Genomic DNA, 19,803 nt, shown 5'->3' with positions numbered 1-19,803 from the left:
ATGACTTTAAAAGTCTTATATAAGTGTTATAATGAAGGCAACACATGATGTAAGTGTCTATATTAGCCTACTATCAAAATGACTTTAAAAGTCTTATATAAGTGTTATAATGAAGGCAACACATGATGTAAGTGTCTATATTAGCCTACTATCAAAATGACTTTAAAAGTCTTATATAAGTGTTATAATGAAGGCAACACATGATGTAAGTGTCTATATTAGCTATATTAGCCTACTATCAAAATGACTTTAAAAGTCTTATATAAGTGTTATAATGAAGACAACACATGATGTAAGTGTCTATGTTAGCTATATTAGCCTACTATCAAAATTACTTTAAAAGCCTTATATTAGTGCAAATATAATGACAATAAAGTCCATTCTATTCTATTCTTCTATTCTAATGAAGACAACACATGATGTAAGTGTCTCTATTAGCTATATTAGCCAACTATCAAAATGACTTTAAAAGCCTTATATATGTGTTCTAATGAAGGCAACGCATGGTGTAAGTGTCTATATTAGCTATATTAGCCAACTATCAAAATGACTTTAAAAGCCTTATACAAGTGTTATAATGAAGGCAACGCATGGTGTAAGTGTCTATATTAGCCATAATAGCCTACTATCAAGTCTTACATAAATGTTATAATGAAGGCAACACATGATGTGTCTATATTAGCCTACTATCAAAATGACTTTAAAAGTCTTATATAAGTGTTATAATGAAGGCAACACATGATGTAAGTGTCTATATTAGCCTACTATCAAAATGACTTTAAAAGTCTTATATACGGTAAGTGTTATAATGAAGGCAACACATGATGTAAGTGTCTATGTTAGCTATATTAGCCTACTATCAAAATGACTTTAAAAGTCTTATATAAGTGTTATAATGAAGACAACACATGATGTAAGTGTCTATATTAGCTATATTAGCCTACTATAAAAATGACTTTAAAAGTCTTATAATGAAGACAACACATGATGTGTCTATATTAGCCTACTATCAAAGGACGACGCAAATCTTTGTTGACAGAAATGTTGTACTTTAATTGTTATTCTACACATTTTTGCAACATTGGAAATCCTTAGTAAAATGGAGACTTCTCACAGGATGAGATAACTCCTGGAAATGACTGGCTGAGAATGGCCAAAGGTATAGATGCGTGTGTCCAAGTTAAAGGAAACGGCAGGCTGTCTTCTATTATTGGATGTTTTTATAATCTTTGCAAGCCGGGTAACGTTTGCTGTGGTCTGGAACAACATGGCAGAAATGCAGCCAATATTACATACAGATAATGTGTGGTGAGACATGCAAATATAAATTAAATACACAGAGGACATAAGTAAAGGAAATTAAATGATCTCAAATATAGCTACAAATGAGGCATAATGATGCAATATGTACATACAGCTAGCCTAAATAGCATGTTAGCATCGATTAGCTTGATGAACATGAAAACCCCTTATTTTTTTAATTTCCCTTTTATTTTCCTAGGAAATTCCCCATAGATAAAAATGCAATAGTTGGCAAGTATGCCCTTCATTAAACATGACCAAACGCTTCCAGCAGAAAGGGCACTTTCCTCACAAAGTCAAAAGGGCAGGTGTTTGACCACTGCCTAGGGTTTTTTGATTGATTGATTGATTGATTGTTTGAAACTTTTATTAGTAGATTGCACAGTACAGTACATATTCCGTACAATTGACACCCGAATAAGTTTTTCAACTTACAAATATATACTATCAGCATAATACAGTCATCACACAAGATAATCATCAGAGTATATACATTAAATTATTTACATTATGTACAATCCGGGGGGTGGGATGTGGAGGGTTTGGTTGATATCAACACTTCAGTCATCAACAATTGCATACCTGCCAACTACTCCGGTTTTCCCGTAATTAGTACGGTTTTCATCAACCTACGGTTGCAGTGATAAAAAATACGGTTTTTCATTAATTACATTTTTTTTTTTTTTTTTAAGTTTTATTCACGAAATCGCGTAACAACAATGACAATCGACACTGCTTCCCGTAACTTCCTATCGAGCCATTCCGAATGCCATGCGCGAGGCTATTTATAGCACCGCTGCCAAGCACGAGGCACCAGTTGCCATTGTTTCCAAACGAGCGAACAATCATGGAATCAGCCAGAGAAAAATACGAGTCTTAAACCGAAAAGAAAACTGCAGTCATTCCGTGAAGAATATTCAAAAGCCTATCCGGGAATAATTATCCGTTCCAAAAAGGGTGAAAACTACGCGAATTGCACCTTGTGCAGACAAGATTTTTCGATCGGACACGGAGGAATTAGCGATGTAAAAGACCACGTTGGGACAAAAAAACACAAGTCTAATGCCGTTGCTAGCGATACAAGTGGAAAACTTTCAACGTTTTTCGTCGCCCAAACAGATTCTTTGGATGTGATAAATGCCGAAGAATTTGGATTTTAGCCACAAAAAGGTAATGACACCAATGTTATCTATTGGAATTGTTTAGTACTGTTATACTGTTAAAAGTGTTTATACTATTTATGCTTTCAAGTCCAAGTTGAAGAAATCTTGTTAAATGTTGACAGCATAACTACCAAAATACAGAAGTATGTCCTTAATATTTTTGCAGTGCTATTTCTGTTGAAAAGTTCAAATGATTACATTAGAGATGTGATGTGCCACTTTTCAAGTGTCTGATGGCTTAAATTAATTTTCATTCATTTTTCATATTTTGAATTCTTTTGAAAGGCTTACAAAAAAACTACATTTGAATTGTAATTCCATGCTATTGACAGGACTATTAATTTTAATGAAGTTAGCTTACCATGTTTACAGTATGATAATTGTGATAGAAATGTGAATTTTAGGCACATAATATTTTTTACAATTGAACAAGGCAGTAGATTATACAAGCTTGGACAGAAAGTTAATAATGACTCCAATTTTTTTTTTAATGGAATTGTTTAGTACTGTTTTACCATTTGTTTACTGTAAAAAGTGTTTATACTTTCAATTAACAAATTGAAGTCTTGTGAAAGGTTGACAGGATTACTGGCATTAACTGTCAAAATAATTTCAAACTATTGAAGTTAGCTTACAGAATAAACATGTCAATCAACCCGTATGATTTTTGCTGTAATATTTTTGTTTTGGAAAGTCACTGTGACTGATAGAAAAGTGATGGTTTTAGCAACATTTTAACCTGTCTGAATGCAATCAATCATTTTGCGTCGGGGGGCGAAGCCTGAACGCCCCCACCAGGACTTTGTCCTGGACCTACCGGGGCCTGCGGCCCCTGGACCCTGGCTACTAGGTTTTTCTGATTTCAAAAGTTGGCAGGTATGCAATTGCATCATCAGAGAAATGGACATTGAAACAGTGTAGGTCTGACTTGGTAGGATATGTACAGCGAGCAGAGAACATAGTGAGTTCAGAAAGCATAAGAACAAGTATATACATTAGAAATACATTTGATTATTTACATTTGGTTATTTACAATCCGGGTAGGTGGGATGTGGAAGGGGGAGGGTGTTAGTCAAGGGTTGAAGTTGTCTGGAGGTGTTGTTTTAGTGTGGTTTTGAAGGAGGATAGTGATACACTTTCTTTTACACCTGTTGGGAGTGCATTCCATATTGATGTGGCATAGATGGAGAATGAATTTAGACCTTTGTTAGATCGGAATCTGGGTTTGACGTGGTTAGCGGAGCTCCCCCTGGTGTTGTGGTTAAGGAAGTAGTTTGACATGTACTTCCGTATCAGGGAGGTGTAGCAGATTTTATAGACCAGGCTCAGTGCAAGTTGTTTTACTCTGTCCTCCACCCTGAGCCAGCCCACTTTGGAGAAGTGGGTAGGAGTGAGGTGTGATCTGGGGTGGAGGTCTAGAAGTAACCTGACTAGCTTGTTCTGGAATGTTTGGAGTCTAGATTTGAGGGTTTTGGAGGTGCTAGGGTACCAGGAGGTGCATGCGTAATCAAAAAAGGGTTGAACGAGAGTTCCCGCTAGAATCTTCAAGGTGCTTTTGTTGACCAGAGAGGAGATTCTGTAGAGAAATCTCGTTCGTTGGTTGACCTTTCTGATTACCTTGGTTGCCATTTTATCACAGGAAAGATTAGCCTCTAGAATGGAACCTAGGTAGGTGACCTCATCTTTCCTGGTGATAACAATGTCACCCACTTTTATAGTGAAGTCACTGACTTTCTTGAGATTTATTTGGGACCCAGACAGGATAGATTCCGTTTTACCGGGTTTATCTGGTCATGAATATTAGTGCCAACTGTTTTTGGTGCAATTTGTGGATTGGATCTGTTTAGATCGTGCGAGTGGATCTGATATGAGGAAACGTGGAAATGCAAGACCAGGTGTTTAGCATAAACAAAGAAAAATGCCTCTTTAAATGTCAGCCAACCTTCTTCAGGGCATCCCACGAATGTCTTTAAAGACAGACATCTCTCAGGTCTGGCTCTTCTGTCCTGAAACTAGACCGTGACCCGGATCACCCTTAAAATGTAATTCCTTATCCCAGATTTCAATCAGGGAACAGTGCAGTGTAACACACCATTTTCTGCTGCCATTAAAGGGGCTGTTTGCAACATTTCCATAGATGTTTAGAGGACGTTAACTTTCCAATGTATTTTACACACTACCGTATTTTCCGCACCATAAGCCGCCCTGGGTTATAAGCCGCGCCTTCAATGAACGGCATATTTCAAAACTTTGTCCACCTATAAGCCGCCCCGTGTTATAAGCCGCATCTAACTGCGCTAAAGGAATGTCAAAAAAACAGTCAGGTCAGTCAAACTTTAATAATATATTAAAAACCAGCGTTCTAACAACTCTGTTCACTCCCAAAATGTACGGTAATGTGCAAATGTGCAATCACAAACATAGTAAAATTCAAAATAGTGCAGAGCAATAACATCAATAACTTAATGTTGCTCGAACGTTAATGTCACAACACACAAAATAAACATAACACTCACTTTCTGAAGTTATTCTTCATTCATAAATCCCTCGAATTCTTCTCCTTCGGTGTCCGAATTAAAAAGTTGGGCGAATACGGTTCCAAAATGGCCGGCTCCGTCTCGTCGAAGTCATCAGAGTCAGTGTCGCTGTTGCTTTTCCAGCAGTTCCGTGAATCCTGCCTTCCGGAAAGCTCGGACCACAGTTGAGACCGAAATATCCGCCCAGGCATTTACAATCCACTGGCAGATGTTGGCGGATGTCGTCTGGCGCTGTCTCCCTGTCTTAGTGAATGTGTGTTCGCCTTCGGTCATCCATTGTTCCCACGCCGTTCGCAGTCGTGCTTTAAATGCCTTGTTGACACCAATATCGAGCGGTTGGAGTTCTTTGGTTAATCCACCCGGAATGACGGCGAGTGTTGTATTTGTGTGCTTCACTTGTTTTTTGACACCATCTGTGATGTGGGCGCGCATGGAGTCGTATATCAACATGGACGGAGCTGCGTGAAAAAAGCCACCCGGCCTCTTCGCGTAAACTTCCCTTAACCACTCGCTCATCTTTTCTTCATCCATCCATCCCTTCGAGTTAGCTTTTATGATGACGCCGGCTGGAAAGTTCTCTTTTGGCAAGGTCTTCCTTTTGAATGTCACCATGGGTGGAAGTTTCTGGCCATTAGCATGGCAAGCTAGAACCACAGTGTGTCGCTTAATAGGAGCCATTTTGTGGTCTTTACAGATGTAAACACACAAAGGAAATGAAACGTAATACCCGCGCGCTTCTTCTTCTATGGGGGCGGGTGGTTGCTTACAGTAGAAGAAGAAGCACTTCCTCTTCTACGGGGAAAAAAGATGGCGGCTGTTTACCGTAGTTGCGAGACCTAAACTTTATGAAAATGAATCTTAATATTAATCCATATATAAAGCGCACCGGGTTATAAGCCGCACTGTCAGCTTTTGAGTAAATTTGTGGTTTTTAGGTGCGGCTAATAGTGTGGAAAATACGGTATGTGGATATGTTTAGTCCATGTCACGATACACCATATATATGTGGATATTTAGCCTTAGCCTTGAATGAACACTTGATGCATATAATGACAGCAGTATGATGATTCTATGTGTCTACATTAAAACATTCTTCTTCATACTGCATTAATATATGCTACTTTTAAACTTCCATGCAGAGAGGGAAATCACAACTAAAAGTGTATTTATTAAACACTATTATTGGCACAAACATTCATGTCATTTCCAAAACAGAAAGTGCAAGATTGTCAGAGACATTTTAAAACAAGCTATTAGTGCACTTTTGTTCATGATGTCACTAAGATGACATAACAAAACAGCACGATGCATGATGTCACACAAGATATTTCAATAACTGTCAAATGAAAATGAGCTGCATAATAGGAAATCAAATAGTGTATGTCTATGTGGTAGGTTCCTGCGGACGTTATCTAATTCTGTTGTTGACTACTTTTTTCATACGGTGTTGATGTGGAAATGGAAGACACCAGGCTCAATTGGGTCAGTGCTGGTTGCTTGGGCATTTTGTTGGTGTGGCACCGAACGGAGATGTTGACATGCGGAGATTCAAGCACTCCTTATTCTCTAGCGGGTGACTTTTCAAATGATGCTACAAATTAGCAGTGGTGCTAAGTTGTTAACGCCGCATACTTGACATATTACGGTTGTCTGTTCGACATCTTCCCGCTTGAAGCCAAACCACCGGCAGACGATGGACCCCCCACTGTTTTTCTTGGGAATTAATTCTTCCTTTATTTGTTACCAGATTTTCACCACTCCGCTAGCATCACAACTAACTTTACCCATGCCACTACCTCTCTGCTCCGCGGAGAGTGTAATGCCCACAGCTAAAAGCAACTGCGTGAGAACGTATACTCCAATATCATCATATAGTCATTTTCTATATCGCACAGAGACAAACCCGCAATATATCCAGTATATTCAATATATCACCCAGCCCTAGCCTTAGGTACTGTTAGCTAATAATGACAATTTAGAAAGCTAGCGAAAGCTGTCATTGAATGTATATTCTATCATAACAACAACATGACTGAAAATTGTTTGTTGCTTCTCTTGGACTGCATTTGTACGTGTGCACACGCTCTCTTGGCGTACGTGTTGACAAGACCGTGTGAGTGACCGTACGTAAACACCAATCTATTTGGGCCGGTAACATTTTTTATTACATAAACTTTGTAATTGTGAAAAATATAGACCATTTTCTAACAAATGTGTTCTGTTAAACCACTAATGGTAACATAAGCTAACCAATGGTGTTGTTATATTTTTTTGTAGAGATGTCCGATAATGGCTTTTTTACCGATATCCTATATTCCGATATTGTCCAACTCTTAATTACCGATATCAACCGATACCGATATATACAGTGGTGGAATTAACACATTATTATGCCTAATTTTGTTGTGATGCCCCGCTGGATGCATTAAACAATGTAACAAGGTTTTCCAAAATAATTCAACTCAAGTTATGGAAAAAAATGCCAACATGGCACTGCCATATTTATTATTGAAGTCACAAAGTGCATTAGGTTGAGGTGGGCGGGGTTTGGGGGGGGGGGGTTTAGGGGGCAGCGGGGGGGGTATATTGTAGTGTCCCGGAAGAGTTAGTGCTGCAAAGGGGATCTGGGTATTTGTTCTGTTGTGTTTATGTTGTCTTACGGTGCGGATGTTCTCCCGAAATGTATTTGTCATTCTTGTTTGGTGTGGGTTCACAGTGTGGCGCATATTTGTAACAGTGTTAAAGTTGTTTATACGGCCACCCTCAGTGTGACCTGTATGGCTGCATTCACTTGTGAGTGTGAAAAGCCGTAAATATTATGTGACTGAGCCGGCACGCAAAGGCAGTGCCTTTAAGGTTTATTGGCGCTCAGTACCTCTCCCTACGGCGTTTTAAAAAGTCATGAATTGTACTTTTTGAAACCGATACCGATAATTATGAAACCGATACCGATCATTTCCGATATTACATTTTAAAGCATTTATCGGCCGATAATAGCAGCAGTTCGATATTATCGGACATCCCTAATTTTTTGCTTTAAAATGTTACTGTGTGAAAGTTGCAAAGAGCCCTTTTTATATATATATATATATATATATATATATATATATATATATGTGTTTATTTGAAATAGGGACAGATACAGAAACATAGATATCTGAAACAGTTATCCAATGTATGCATCATAGTGTTTGTAGCCAAAGCTCATTTACCGTATTTTCCGCACCATAAGGCGCCCTGGGTTATAAGCCGCGCCTTCAATGAACGGCATATTTCAAAACTTTGTCCACCTATAAGCCGCCCCGTGTTATAAGCCGCATCTAACTGCGCTAAAGGAATGTCAAAAAAACAGTCAGATAGGTCAGTCAAACTTTAATAATATATTAAAAACCAGCGTGATGTGGGCGCGCATGGAGTCGTATATCAACATGGACGGAGCTGCGTGAAAAAAGCCACCCGGCCTCTTCGCGTAAACTTACCTTAACCACTCGCTCATCTTTTCTTCATCCATCCATCCCTTCGAGTTAGCTTTTATGATGACGCCGGCTGGAAAGGTCTCTTTTGGCAAGGTCTTCCTTTTGAATATCACCATGGGTGGAAGTTTCTGGCCATTAGCATGGCAAGCTAGAACCACAGTGAAGGATGACTTCTCATTCCCTGTGGTGCGAATATTCACCGTACGTGCTCCCGTTGTATCCACAGTGCGGTTCACAGGAATATCAAAAGTCAGTGGAACCTCGTCCATGTTGATAATGTTCTCTGGCCGGATCTTTTTTTCAGCTATCTTGTTTTTACAATATGCACGGAAAGTAGCCAGCTTTTCTTGAAAGTCTTTAGGCAGTTGCTGTGAAATAGTAATCCGTGTGCGGATGGAGAGATTGCGTCTTTTCATGAACCGGAAACCTGTCGCTTAGTAGGAGCCATTTTGTGGTCTTTACAGATGTAAACACACAAAGGAAATGAAACGTACGGTAATATCCGCGCGCTTTTTCTTCTTCTACGCGGGCGGGTGGTTGCTTACAGTAGAAGAAGAAGCGCTTCCTGTTCTATGGGGGCGGGTGCTTACCTTGGCGGTTGCTTGCGTAGAAGAAGAAGCACTTCCTCTTCTACGGGGAAAAAAGATGGCGGCTGTTTACCGTAGTTGCGAGACCGAAACTTTATGAAAATGAATCTTAATATTAATCCATATATAAAGCGCACCGGGTTAAAAGCCGCACTGTCAGCTTTTGAGTAAATTTGTGGTTTTTAGGTGCGGCTAATAGTGCGGAAAATACGGTAATAATAATAACACAGACAAAGTGCAAACTAGAAAAGAACCAATTAGTAAAAATTAGTAAAAACTAAACATGGGAACACGATTGTTGCTCAACTAGCCACAATTTTGTTTGTTTTTTGAAAGTGACAAGTGCAGGTATACATTTCAAAGTGTCAGGTAGAGAGTTCCATAGTTGTGCTCCTTTTATTGAAAAGGCAATCTGGGCAAAAGATGTTCTACGAAACGGAAGGCAACAGTTGCCTTTTGACGCTGCTCGGGTGGTAGATCTGCTACCACTTTGCAGTCTTGTAATTGCCTTGCAGAGCAATTGGGGAGCAGAGTTATTTAATCATTCAAAAACCAGTTTGACTATGTGTAACAAAATACAATTGGTAAAACTTGGTTACAATTTGGCAATGATGATATCGTATACTCTTTAAGTTTCAGTAAAGGTGAAAAATGAGAAAAGGATTCTCAAACTGGGGAAGATTCCGGTTTTTCCGCACCGACAGTACTTGCCCTCTACTGTTTTGTGATCTTTATCAGTATCAGTATTTATCCCATCTCATGTGTCACATGTGTGCTGGTATGGCAATGAAGTTCCTTGAATCCTTTAAAAAAAAAGCATACATATTTTTTTTTGTTTCTTCAAGCAGGTTGTGGCTGGTTGCAGGGTTTCTGGAACAGAAGAGCCGTGTCATCCCCCCTTCCGTCCTCTCGTACCCCCCTTCCCCCTCCCTGTGTGTTCCCCTGTGTGTTGGTGACCCCGCAACCCCCCCCGCTCCCGTTTGAACCCTTGTGTCGTGTCGCTACCCTGACCCAAAGCCGCCCTCTCACCCCATGCTTGGGACAAAGCCAACCCACTGCCAGCCCAATGACTGCCTGGATCGTCCTGCCTGTCAGCCTGTCTGCCTTCTCCATCACAGGAATATGGATAGTGTGAGTATCATCTTGGGTCAAGGTTTTTATTTACACTTTAGCAATAATACAATCATTTCCTTGTGAAGTTATAACTGCTATGTGGGAAATCCTACATAGTCTCCATGTATACCGTATTTTCCGCACTATTAGCCGCACCTAAAAACCACAAATTTACTCAAAAGCTGACAGTGCGGCTTATAACCCGGTGCGCTTTATATATGGATTAATATTAATATTCATTTTCATAAAGTTTAGGTCTCGCAACTACGGTAAACAGCCGCCATCTTTTTTCCCCGTAGAAGAGGAAGTGCTTCTTCTTCTACGCCAAGCAACCCCCAAGGTAAGCACCCGCCCCCATAGAAGAGGAAGCGCTTCTTCTTCTACTGTAAGCAACCACCCGCCCCCGTAGAAGAAGAAGAAGAAGCGCGCGGATATTACGTTTCATTTCCTTTGTGTGTTTACATCTGTAAAGACCACAAAATGGCTCCTACTAAGCGACAGGTTTCCGGTTCATGAAAAGACGCAATCTCTCCATCCGCACACGGACTACTATTTCACAGCAACTGCCTAAAGACTTTCAAGAAAAGCTGGCTACTTTCCGTGCATATTGTAAAAACAAGATAGCTGAAAAAAAGATCCGGCCAGAGAACATTATCAACATGGACGAGGTTCCACTGACTTTTGATATTCCTGTGAACCGCACTGTGGATACAACGGGAGCACGTACGGTGAATATTCGCACCGCAGGGAATGAGAAGTCATCCTTCACTGTGGTTCTAGCTTGCCATGCTAATGGCCAGAAACTTCCACCCATGGTGATATTCAAAAGGAAGACCTTGCCAAAAGAGACCTTTCCAGCCGGCGTCATCATAAAAGCTAACTCGAAGGGATGGATGGATGAAGAAAAGATGAGCGAGTGGTTAAGGTAAGTTTACGCGAAGAGGCCGGGTGGCTTTTTTCACGCAGCTCCGTCCATGTTGATATACGACTCCATGCGCGCCCACATCACGCTGGTTTTTAATATATTATTAAAGTTTGACTGACCTATCTGACTGTTTTTTTGACATTCCTTTAGCGCAGTTAGATGCGGCTTATAACACGGGGCGGCTTATAGGTGGACAAAGTTTTGAAATATGCCGTTCATTGAAGGCGCGGCTTATAACCCAGGGCGGCTTATGGTGCGGAAAATACGGTACTTCTTAATAAATTAGTTCAGTGTTTTTCAACCACTGAGATACAGTCTGGTGTGCCGTGGAAGATTATGTAATTTCACCTATTTGGGTTAAAAATATTTTTTTCAAAGCAGTAATTATAGTCTGCAAATGATGTGTTGTTGTTGAGTGTCGGTGCTGTCTAGAGCTCGGCAGAGTAACCGTGTAATACTCTTCCATATCAGTAGGTGGCAGCTGGTAGCTAATTGCTCTGTAGATGTCGAAAACAGCGGAAGGCAGGGTGCAGGTAAAAAATGTGTCTAATGCTTAAACCAAAAATAAACAAAAGGTGAGTGCCCCTAAGAAAAGGCATTGAAGCTTAGGGAAGGCTATGCAGAATGAAAGTAAAACTGAACTGGCTACAAAGTAAACAAAAACAGAATGCTGGACGACAGCAAAGACTTACTGTCGAGCAAAGACGGCGTCCACAATGTACATCCGTACATGACATGACCAGCAACAATGTCCCCACAAAGAAGGATAAAAACAACTGAAATATTTTTGATTGCTAAAACAAAGTAGATGCGGGAAATATCCCTCAAAGGAAGACATGAAACTGCTACAGGAAAATACCAAAAAAAGAGGAAAAAGCCACCAAAATAGGAGCGCAAGACAAGAACTAAAACACTACACACAGGAAAACAGCAAAATTGTCCAAATAAGTCAGGGTGTGATGTGACAGGTGGTGACAGTACACCTACTTTGAGACAAGAGCTATAGTGATGCATGCTTGGTTATGCTTTAAAGTCATATCCAACAATTGCGACAACGACTCTTTACTGTCAGCTGAGTTTCGTTTTCTAATGATTTCTGCTGGTGGTGTGCCTCCGCATTTTTTCAATGCAAAAAAGGTTGAAAAACACTGAATTAGTTGAACAAATTAGCGGATCAGAGGTTGACTTATTTTCTCCCACTGAATCACACATTTTGGATAACTCTTTGAGACCAACTTTCTGGAAAAAGTGTGTGTTCCAATATGAATGTGCTCCAGTGCACACAGCAGGGTTCATAATGCAGACCCTCCAGGAATTTGTGATGTTGCGATCGCACCAAATTTCTCGAATTCAACCAATTATGCGTGGCCTTGCAACTTTGTCCATATCTGGGCTATTTACTAGGGATGTAACGATATCAAAATCTTACAGTTCAATATTGTCACGGTATTAAAGGTGAACTACACTTTTAAAAAACATGTTGCCTATCGTTCACAATCCTTATGAGACAAGAAGACAAAAGTTTTTTTGCATTCTAACTTGTAATAATCGGCTCGTTCTAGGTGGCTAGCAATCAGAGGTGGGTAGTAACGCGCTACATTTACTCCGTTACATCTACTTGAGTAATTTTTGGGATAAATTGTACTTCTAAGAGTATTTTTAATGCAACATACTTTTACTTTTACTTAAGTATATTTATAGAGAAGGAACGCTACTTTTACTCCGCTACTTTTATCTACATTCAGCTCGCTACTCGCTACTAATTTTTATCGATCTGTTAATGCACGCTTTGTTTGTTTTGGTCTGTCAGACAGACCTTCAAAGTGCCTGCCTTACTGGTGACGTTTCACTCCGTTCCACCAATCAGATGCAGTCACTGGTGACGTTGGACCAATCAAACAGAGCCAGGTGGTCACATGACCCGACTTAAACAAGTTGAAAAACTTATTGGGGTGTTACCATTTAGTGGTCAATTGTACGGAATATGTACTGTACTGTGCAATCTACTAATAAAAGTTCCAATCAATCAATCAAAAGTGTGAAGGAAAAAAGAATTTTTTTTATTTCAACCGTACATCCCGTCAAAAGCCTAAAGACTGACCGCACATGAGGACGTTCCTGTCTTCACAATAAAAGTGCCGCTCCATCGCGCCTGCGCTTTCAAAATAAGAGTCTCCGAAAGCCAGCGCAAACAAGCTAGCAAGCTACGGAGTTTGACGCCAATATATTTCTTGTAAAGTGTATAATAACGAATATGGAAGCTGGACAAATAAGATGCCAAAAACCCACCACTTTCATGTGGTATTAGACAGAAAGGAGGAACTTTTCTTCTCCTCCATTTGAAAACGTGGACGTTATCATCACTACTGTCTGATTACAATCAATGCAAGTCATCAGAATCAGGTAATACACCAACTTATATTCTAGTCTTCATGAAAGAAAGGAATCTATATGTTAAACATGCATGTATATTCATTAAAACACCTTTAACATGTAAACAAAAACAGCAAAATAAATACATATAAATTATATACTGTATATATATATATATATATATATATATATATATATATATATATATATATATATATATATATATATATATATATATATATATATATATATATATGAGTGTGTATGTTACTCATCAGTTACTCAGTACTTGAGTAGTTTTTTCACAACATACTTTTTACTTTTACTCAAGTAAATATTTTGGTGACTACTCCTTACTTTACTTGAGTAATACATCTCTAAAGTAACAGTACTCTTACTTGAGTACAATTTCTGGCTACTCTATCCACCTCTGCTAGCAATGCAGCTATATCAATCCATTCTGCCTCTAATTCACTTTATAAAAGCATTTCAAAACCACCAACAATACTTCATTTACGTTCTGTAACCTGTATATTAACTGGGGTTGTACGGTAGACCGGTATTAGTATAGTACCGTGATACTAATATAAATCATATTCTGTACTATATCGCCACTGAAAAGTACTGCTCAAAAGTTCTAATCATATGTATTATTAAATGCAAAGAATTGTGTGGAAACATCCCTTGTTTCAAGCAAATATCTGACAATTTTACTTGAAATAATGTACCGTATTTTCCGCACCATAAGGCGCCCTGGGTTATAAGCCGCGCCTTCAATGAACGGCATATTTCAAAACTTTGTCCACCTATAAGCCGCCCCGTGTTGTAAGCCGCATCTAACTGCGCTAAAGGAATGTCAAAAAAACAGTCAGATAGGTCAGTCAAACTTTAATAATATATTAAAAACCAGCGTTCTAACAACTCTGTTCACTCCCAAAATGTACGCAAATGTGCAATCACAAACATACGTATATCAACATGGACAGAGCTGCGTGAAAAAAGCCACCCGGCCTCTTTGCGTAAACTTAAACTTACCTTAACCACTCGCTCATCTTTTCTTCATCCATCCCTTCGAGTTAGCTTTTATGATGACGCCGGCTGGAAAGGTCTCTTTTGGCAAGGTCTTCCTTTTGAATATCACCATGGGTGGAAGTTTCTGGCCATTAGCATGGCAAGCTAGAACCACAGTGAAGGATGACTTCTCATTCCCTGTGGTGCGAATATTCACCGTACGTGCTCCCGTTGTATCCACAGTGCGGTTCACAGGAATATCAGTTGCTGTGAAATAGTAATCCGTGTGCGGATGGAGAGATTGCGTCTTTTCATGAACCGGAAACCTGTCGTTTAGTAGGAGCCATTTTGTGGTCTTTACAGATGTAAACACACAAAGGAAATGAAACGTACGGTGATATCCGCGCGCTTTTTCTTCTTCTACGCGGGCGGGTGGTTGCTTACAGTAGAAGAAGAAGCGCTTCCTGTTCTATGGGGGCGGGTGCTTACCTTGGCGGTTGCTTGCGTAGAAGAAGAAGCGCTTCCTGTTCTACCGGGAAAAAAGATGGCGGCTGTTTACCGAAGTTGCGAGACTGAAACTTTATGAAAATGAATCTTAATATTTATCCATATATAAAGCGCACCGGGTTATAAGCCACACTGTCAGCTTTTGAGAAAATTTGTGGTTTTTAGGTGCGCCTTATAGTGCGGAAAATACGGTAAATACCTAAAAAATGTATGTTTAGCTTTTCTGGGTGATGGTTAATCAAGTAGCTTCTCATATTTCCTGCGGTGTGCAGAATCCGCGCTCCTGCCGTACGCTTTCCCTCAGCGGTGGTGCACCCTCACCTTGGAAACACTGGACACCAAGGTTTAGCTTTAGTATGCAGAACTCTGCCAAAGAGGTTAGGTTTTCGCCAGGGTTTGTTTATCTGTTTGTTAGCAACATAACTCAAAATGTTGTGGGTGGACTTTGATGACCTGTTTAGTGCATAAACAATTCCTCTTATCTACTCCGATCACACTTCTCTCTTCCTAATTTCCTCCCCCTTACTGCGTTCCATGCCCCCGCCCTCTGATCCCGTGTTGCGCAGACAATAATGGGAGAAGTACTTTATTTTTAGACCAGCAAATGCAAAAGCGCCAAAAAAACCTACACTCACTAACTTTTGGTTTCTTACCGTCAGACGTCACGTTTTAAAAGTGCAATACGGCACTTGTCATCTGTCTAATCAAAAGACTGAAAAGGGTGTGACACCAGTCCTGGGATGTTTTCTGACACACTTGGCATCCTTGGATTTTAAATGTAGCCTATCACTGCTGTAGTTTGTTGTTTCAGAGAACATTCTTGTGTAACGTCAGTGTGTTGCTGTTGCTGCCTCCATGCACGGATCATTGGTGTCAACAGTCTTTTTAGCTTTATGTGTACAAGAAAACCTTTTTATTTTGAAATGAGGTCTTTCATAAATGTATTATTTCAAATGTTACAAAATGAATCAATGCAAATAATGTCTTGCCAAACTCAATTGATCTGGAAATTGCAACTCTGAGATGGCAAATGACATCAAATTTGAGTTTGTAAACCATCCATCCATCCATCCATCCATCTTCTTCCGCTTATCCGAGGTCGGGTCGCGGGGGCAGCAGCCTAAGCAGGGAAGCCCAGACTTCCCTCTCCCCAGCCACTTCGTCCAGCTCTTCCTGTGGGACCCCGAGGCGTTCCCAGGCCAGCCGGGAGACATAGTCTTCCCAACGTGTCCTGGGTCTTCCCCACGGCCTCCTACCGGTCGGACGTGCCCTAAACACCTCCATAGGGAGGCGTTCGGGTGGCATCCTGACCAGATGCCCGAACCACCTCATCTGGCTCCTCTCGATGTGGAGGAGCAGCGGCTTTACTTTGAGCTCCTCCCGGATGGCAGAGCTTCTCACCCTATCTCTAAGGGAGAGCCCCACCACCCGGCGGAGGAAACTCATTTCGGCCGCTTGTACCCGTGATCTTGTCCTTTCGGTCATAACCCAAAGCTCATGACCATAGGTGAGGATGGGAACGTAGATCGACCGGTAAATTGAGAGCTTTGCCTTCCGGCTCAGCTCCTTCTTCACCACAACGGATCGATACAGCGTCCGCATTACTGAAGACGCCGCACCGATCCGCCTGTCGATCTCACGATCCACTCTTCCCTCACTCGTGAACAAGACTCCGAGGTACTTGAACTCCTCCACTTGGGGCAAGATCTCCTCCCCAACCCGGAGATGGCACTCCACCCTTTTCCGGGCGAGAACCATGGACTCGGACTTGGAGGTGCTGATTCTCATCCCAGTCGCTTCACACTCTGCTGCGAACCGATCCAGTGAGAGCTGAAGATCCTGGCCAGATGAAGCCATCAGGACCACATCATCTGCAAAAAGCAGAGACCTAATCCTGCAGCCACCAAACCAGATCCCCTCAACGCCTTGACTGCGCCTAGAAATTCTGTCCATAAAAGTTATGAACAGAATGGGTGACAAAGGGCAGCCTTGGCGGAGTCCAACCCTCACTGGAAACGTGTCCGACTTACTGCCGGCAATGCGGACCAAGCTCTGACACTGATCATACAGGGAGCGGACTGCCACAATCAGACAGTCCGATACCCCATACTCTCTGAGCACTCCCCACAGGACTTCCCGAGGGACACGGTCGAATGCCTTCTCCAAGTCCACAAAACACATGTAGACTGGTTGGGCAAACTCCCATGCACCCTCAAGGACCCTGCGGAGAGTATAGAGCTGGTCCACAGTTCCACGACCAGGACGAAAACCACACTGTTCCTCCTGAATCCGAGGTTCGACTATCCGGCGTAGCCTCCTCTCCAGTACACCTGAATAGACCTTACCGGGAAGGCTGAGGAGTGTGATCCCACGATAGTTAGAACACACCCTCTGGTTCCCCTTCTTAAAGAGAGGAACCACCACCCCGGTCTGCCAATCCAGATGTATGTAAACCATTGCTTTTCAAACCTACCAAATCAATAGCAAGACCATATTGTGATAAAAGCAAGCACTGCACCAGAAAGGAAACTAAACTCCAGTATAGAGTATCACGACTGTATATTCTATATACAGTGGTGGTCAAAAGTGTACATACACTTGTAAAGAACATCATGTCATGGCTGTCTTGAGTTTCCAATCATTTCTACAACTCTTATTTTTTTGTGATGTAGTGATTGGAGCACATACTTGTTGGTCACAAAAACATTTATGAAGTTTGCTTCTTTTAAGAATGTATTATGGGTCTACTGAAAATGACCTCCAAATTGTTCAGGACAAGCTAAAATCATCAGCCCGGAGGTTGGGTCTTGGGCGCAGTTGGGTGTTCCAACAGGACAATGACCCCAAACACACGTTAAAAGTGGTAAAGGAATGGCTAAATCAGGCTAGAATGAAGGTTTTAGAGTGGCCTTCCCAAAGTCCTGACTTAAACCCCATTGACAACAAGTGGACAATGCTGAAGAAACAAGTCCATGTCAGAAAACTAACACATTTAGCTGAACTGCACCAATTTTGTCAAGAGGAATGGTCAAAAATTCAAGCAGAAGCTTGCCAGAAGCTTGTGGATGGCTACCAAAAGTGCCTTATTGCAGGTAAACTTGCCAAGGGACATGTACCGTATTTTCCGCACCATAAGCCGCCCTGGGTTATAAGCCGCGCCTTCAATGAACGGCATATTTCAAAACTTTGTCCACCTATAAGCCGCCCCGTGTTATAAGCCGCATCTAACTGCGCTAAAGGAATGTCAAAAAAACAGTCAGATAGGTCAGTCAAACTTTAATAATATATTAAAAACCAGCGTGATGTGGGCGCGCATGGAGTCGTATATCAACATGGACGGAGCTGCGTGAAAAAGGCCACCCGGCCTCTTCGCGTAAACTTCCCTTAACCACTCGCTCATCTTTTCTTCATCCATCCATCCCTTCGAGTTAGCTTTTATGATGACGCCGGCTGGAAAGGTCTCTTTTGGCAAGGTCTTCCTTTTGAATATCACCATGGATGGAAGTTTCTGGCCATTAGCATGGCAAGCTAGAACCACAGTGAAGGATTACTTCTCATTCCCTGTGGTGCGAATATTCACCGTACGTGCTCCCGTTGTATCCACAGTGCGGTTCACAGGAATATCAAAAGTCAGTGGAACCTCGTCCATGTTGATAATGTTCTCTGGCCGGATCTTTTTTTCAGCTATCTTGTTTTTACAATATGCACGGAAAGTAGCCAGCTTTTCTTGAAAGTCTTTAGGCAGTTGCTGTGAAATAGTAGTCCGTGTGCGGATGGAGAGATTGCGTCTTTTCATGAACCGGAAACCTGTCGCTTAGTAGGAGCCATTTTGTGGTCTTTACAGATGTAAACACACAAAGGAAATGAAACGTAATATCCGCGCGCTTCTTCTTCTTCTACGGGGGCGGGTGGTTGCTTACAGTAGAAGAAGAAGCGCTTCCTCTTCTATGGGGGCGGGTGCTTACCTTGGCGGCTGCTTGCGTAGAAGAAGAAGCACTTCCTCTTCTACGGGGAAAAAAGATGGCGGCTGTTTACCGTAGTTGCGAGACCGAAACTTTATGAAAATGAATCTTAATATTAATCCATATATAAAGCGCACCGGGTTATAAGCCGCACTGTCAGCTTTTGAGTAAATTTGTGGTTTTTAGGTGCGGCTAATAGTGCGGAATAGAAATGATTGGAAACTCAACACAGCCATGACATGATGTTCTTTACAAGTGTATGTACACTAGAGATGCGCCGATAGGCAATTATTTCATCCGCAACCGCATCACAAAAGTCGTCAACCATCCGCATCCACCCGAACTAACATTTAATCAAAACCGCACCCGCCCGTTGTTATATATCTAATATAGACGATGCAAGGCATTAGTGAGGTTATAAAGCTTTTGCCTGTTAAAGAAAGGAGACTGATCCAATGTAGCAGAGACATTCAATGCGTGCCACGCTGTCACGGCCCAGACGCACACCAGTGCGCAATCATCTCACTCAAACTGCTGCAGGCAGCTGCGTTTTCTATCTTGTTTTAACATCCTGTGGCACTCTTCTGGGATCACGGCGGACGAAACTGCTCATGCTCAGGGTGTTTGTGGAGGTTCGGGGTTTTGCACAAATGTGATGCACCATGTTAGATGTCCCGGTTTTGTGACTGTCGTAGACATAAACAGCGTCGCAGCTCTTGCAAATCACGTAGCCAGCATTACTATCATCCTGATTTACAACCTCATAAAAACGAGTCCACGCTGAACTTTTCTGGCCTTTTTTCCCCCTGGTCTTTAGTATTCCCTTTTTTAGTTTGTCGCGTACCAC

General features: G+C 41.4%; 1 protein-coding gene across 2 annotated transcripts in view; it reads left to right on the top strand.

The window, feature by feature from the left end:
- Positions 1 to 19,803, top strand: part of tmem150aa (transmembrane protein 150Aa) — a 40,221-nt gene that overhangs the window by 1,239 nt on the left and 19,179 nt on the right. Inside the window, exon 2 of one of the 2 annotated variants that reach the window (XM_061985855.2) lies at positions 9,914 to 10,196. In XM_061985855.2, the coding sequence (XP_061841839.1) occupies positions 10,132 to 10,196 (65 nt within the window). In that variant the 5' untranslated portion in view covers positions 9,914 to 10,131. Of the gene's footprint in view, positions 1 to 9,910; positions 10,197 to 19,803 lie in introns of both variants that reach the window. The other variant, XM_061985857.2, reaches the window with a different exon arrangement.

The sequence above is a fragment of the Nerophis lumbriciformis genome, linkage group LG12 (assembly GCF_033978685.3).
Source record: "Nerophis lumbriciformis linkage group LG12, RoL_Nlum_v2.1, whole genome shotgun sequence".
NCBI lineage: Eukaryota > Metazoa > Chordata > Actinopteri > Syngnathiformes > Syngnathidae > Nerophis > Nerophis lumbriciformis.
This window is presented reverse-complemented; position numbering and strand designations above follow the sequence as displayed.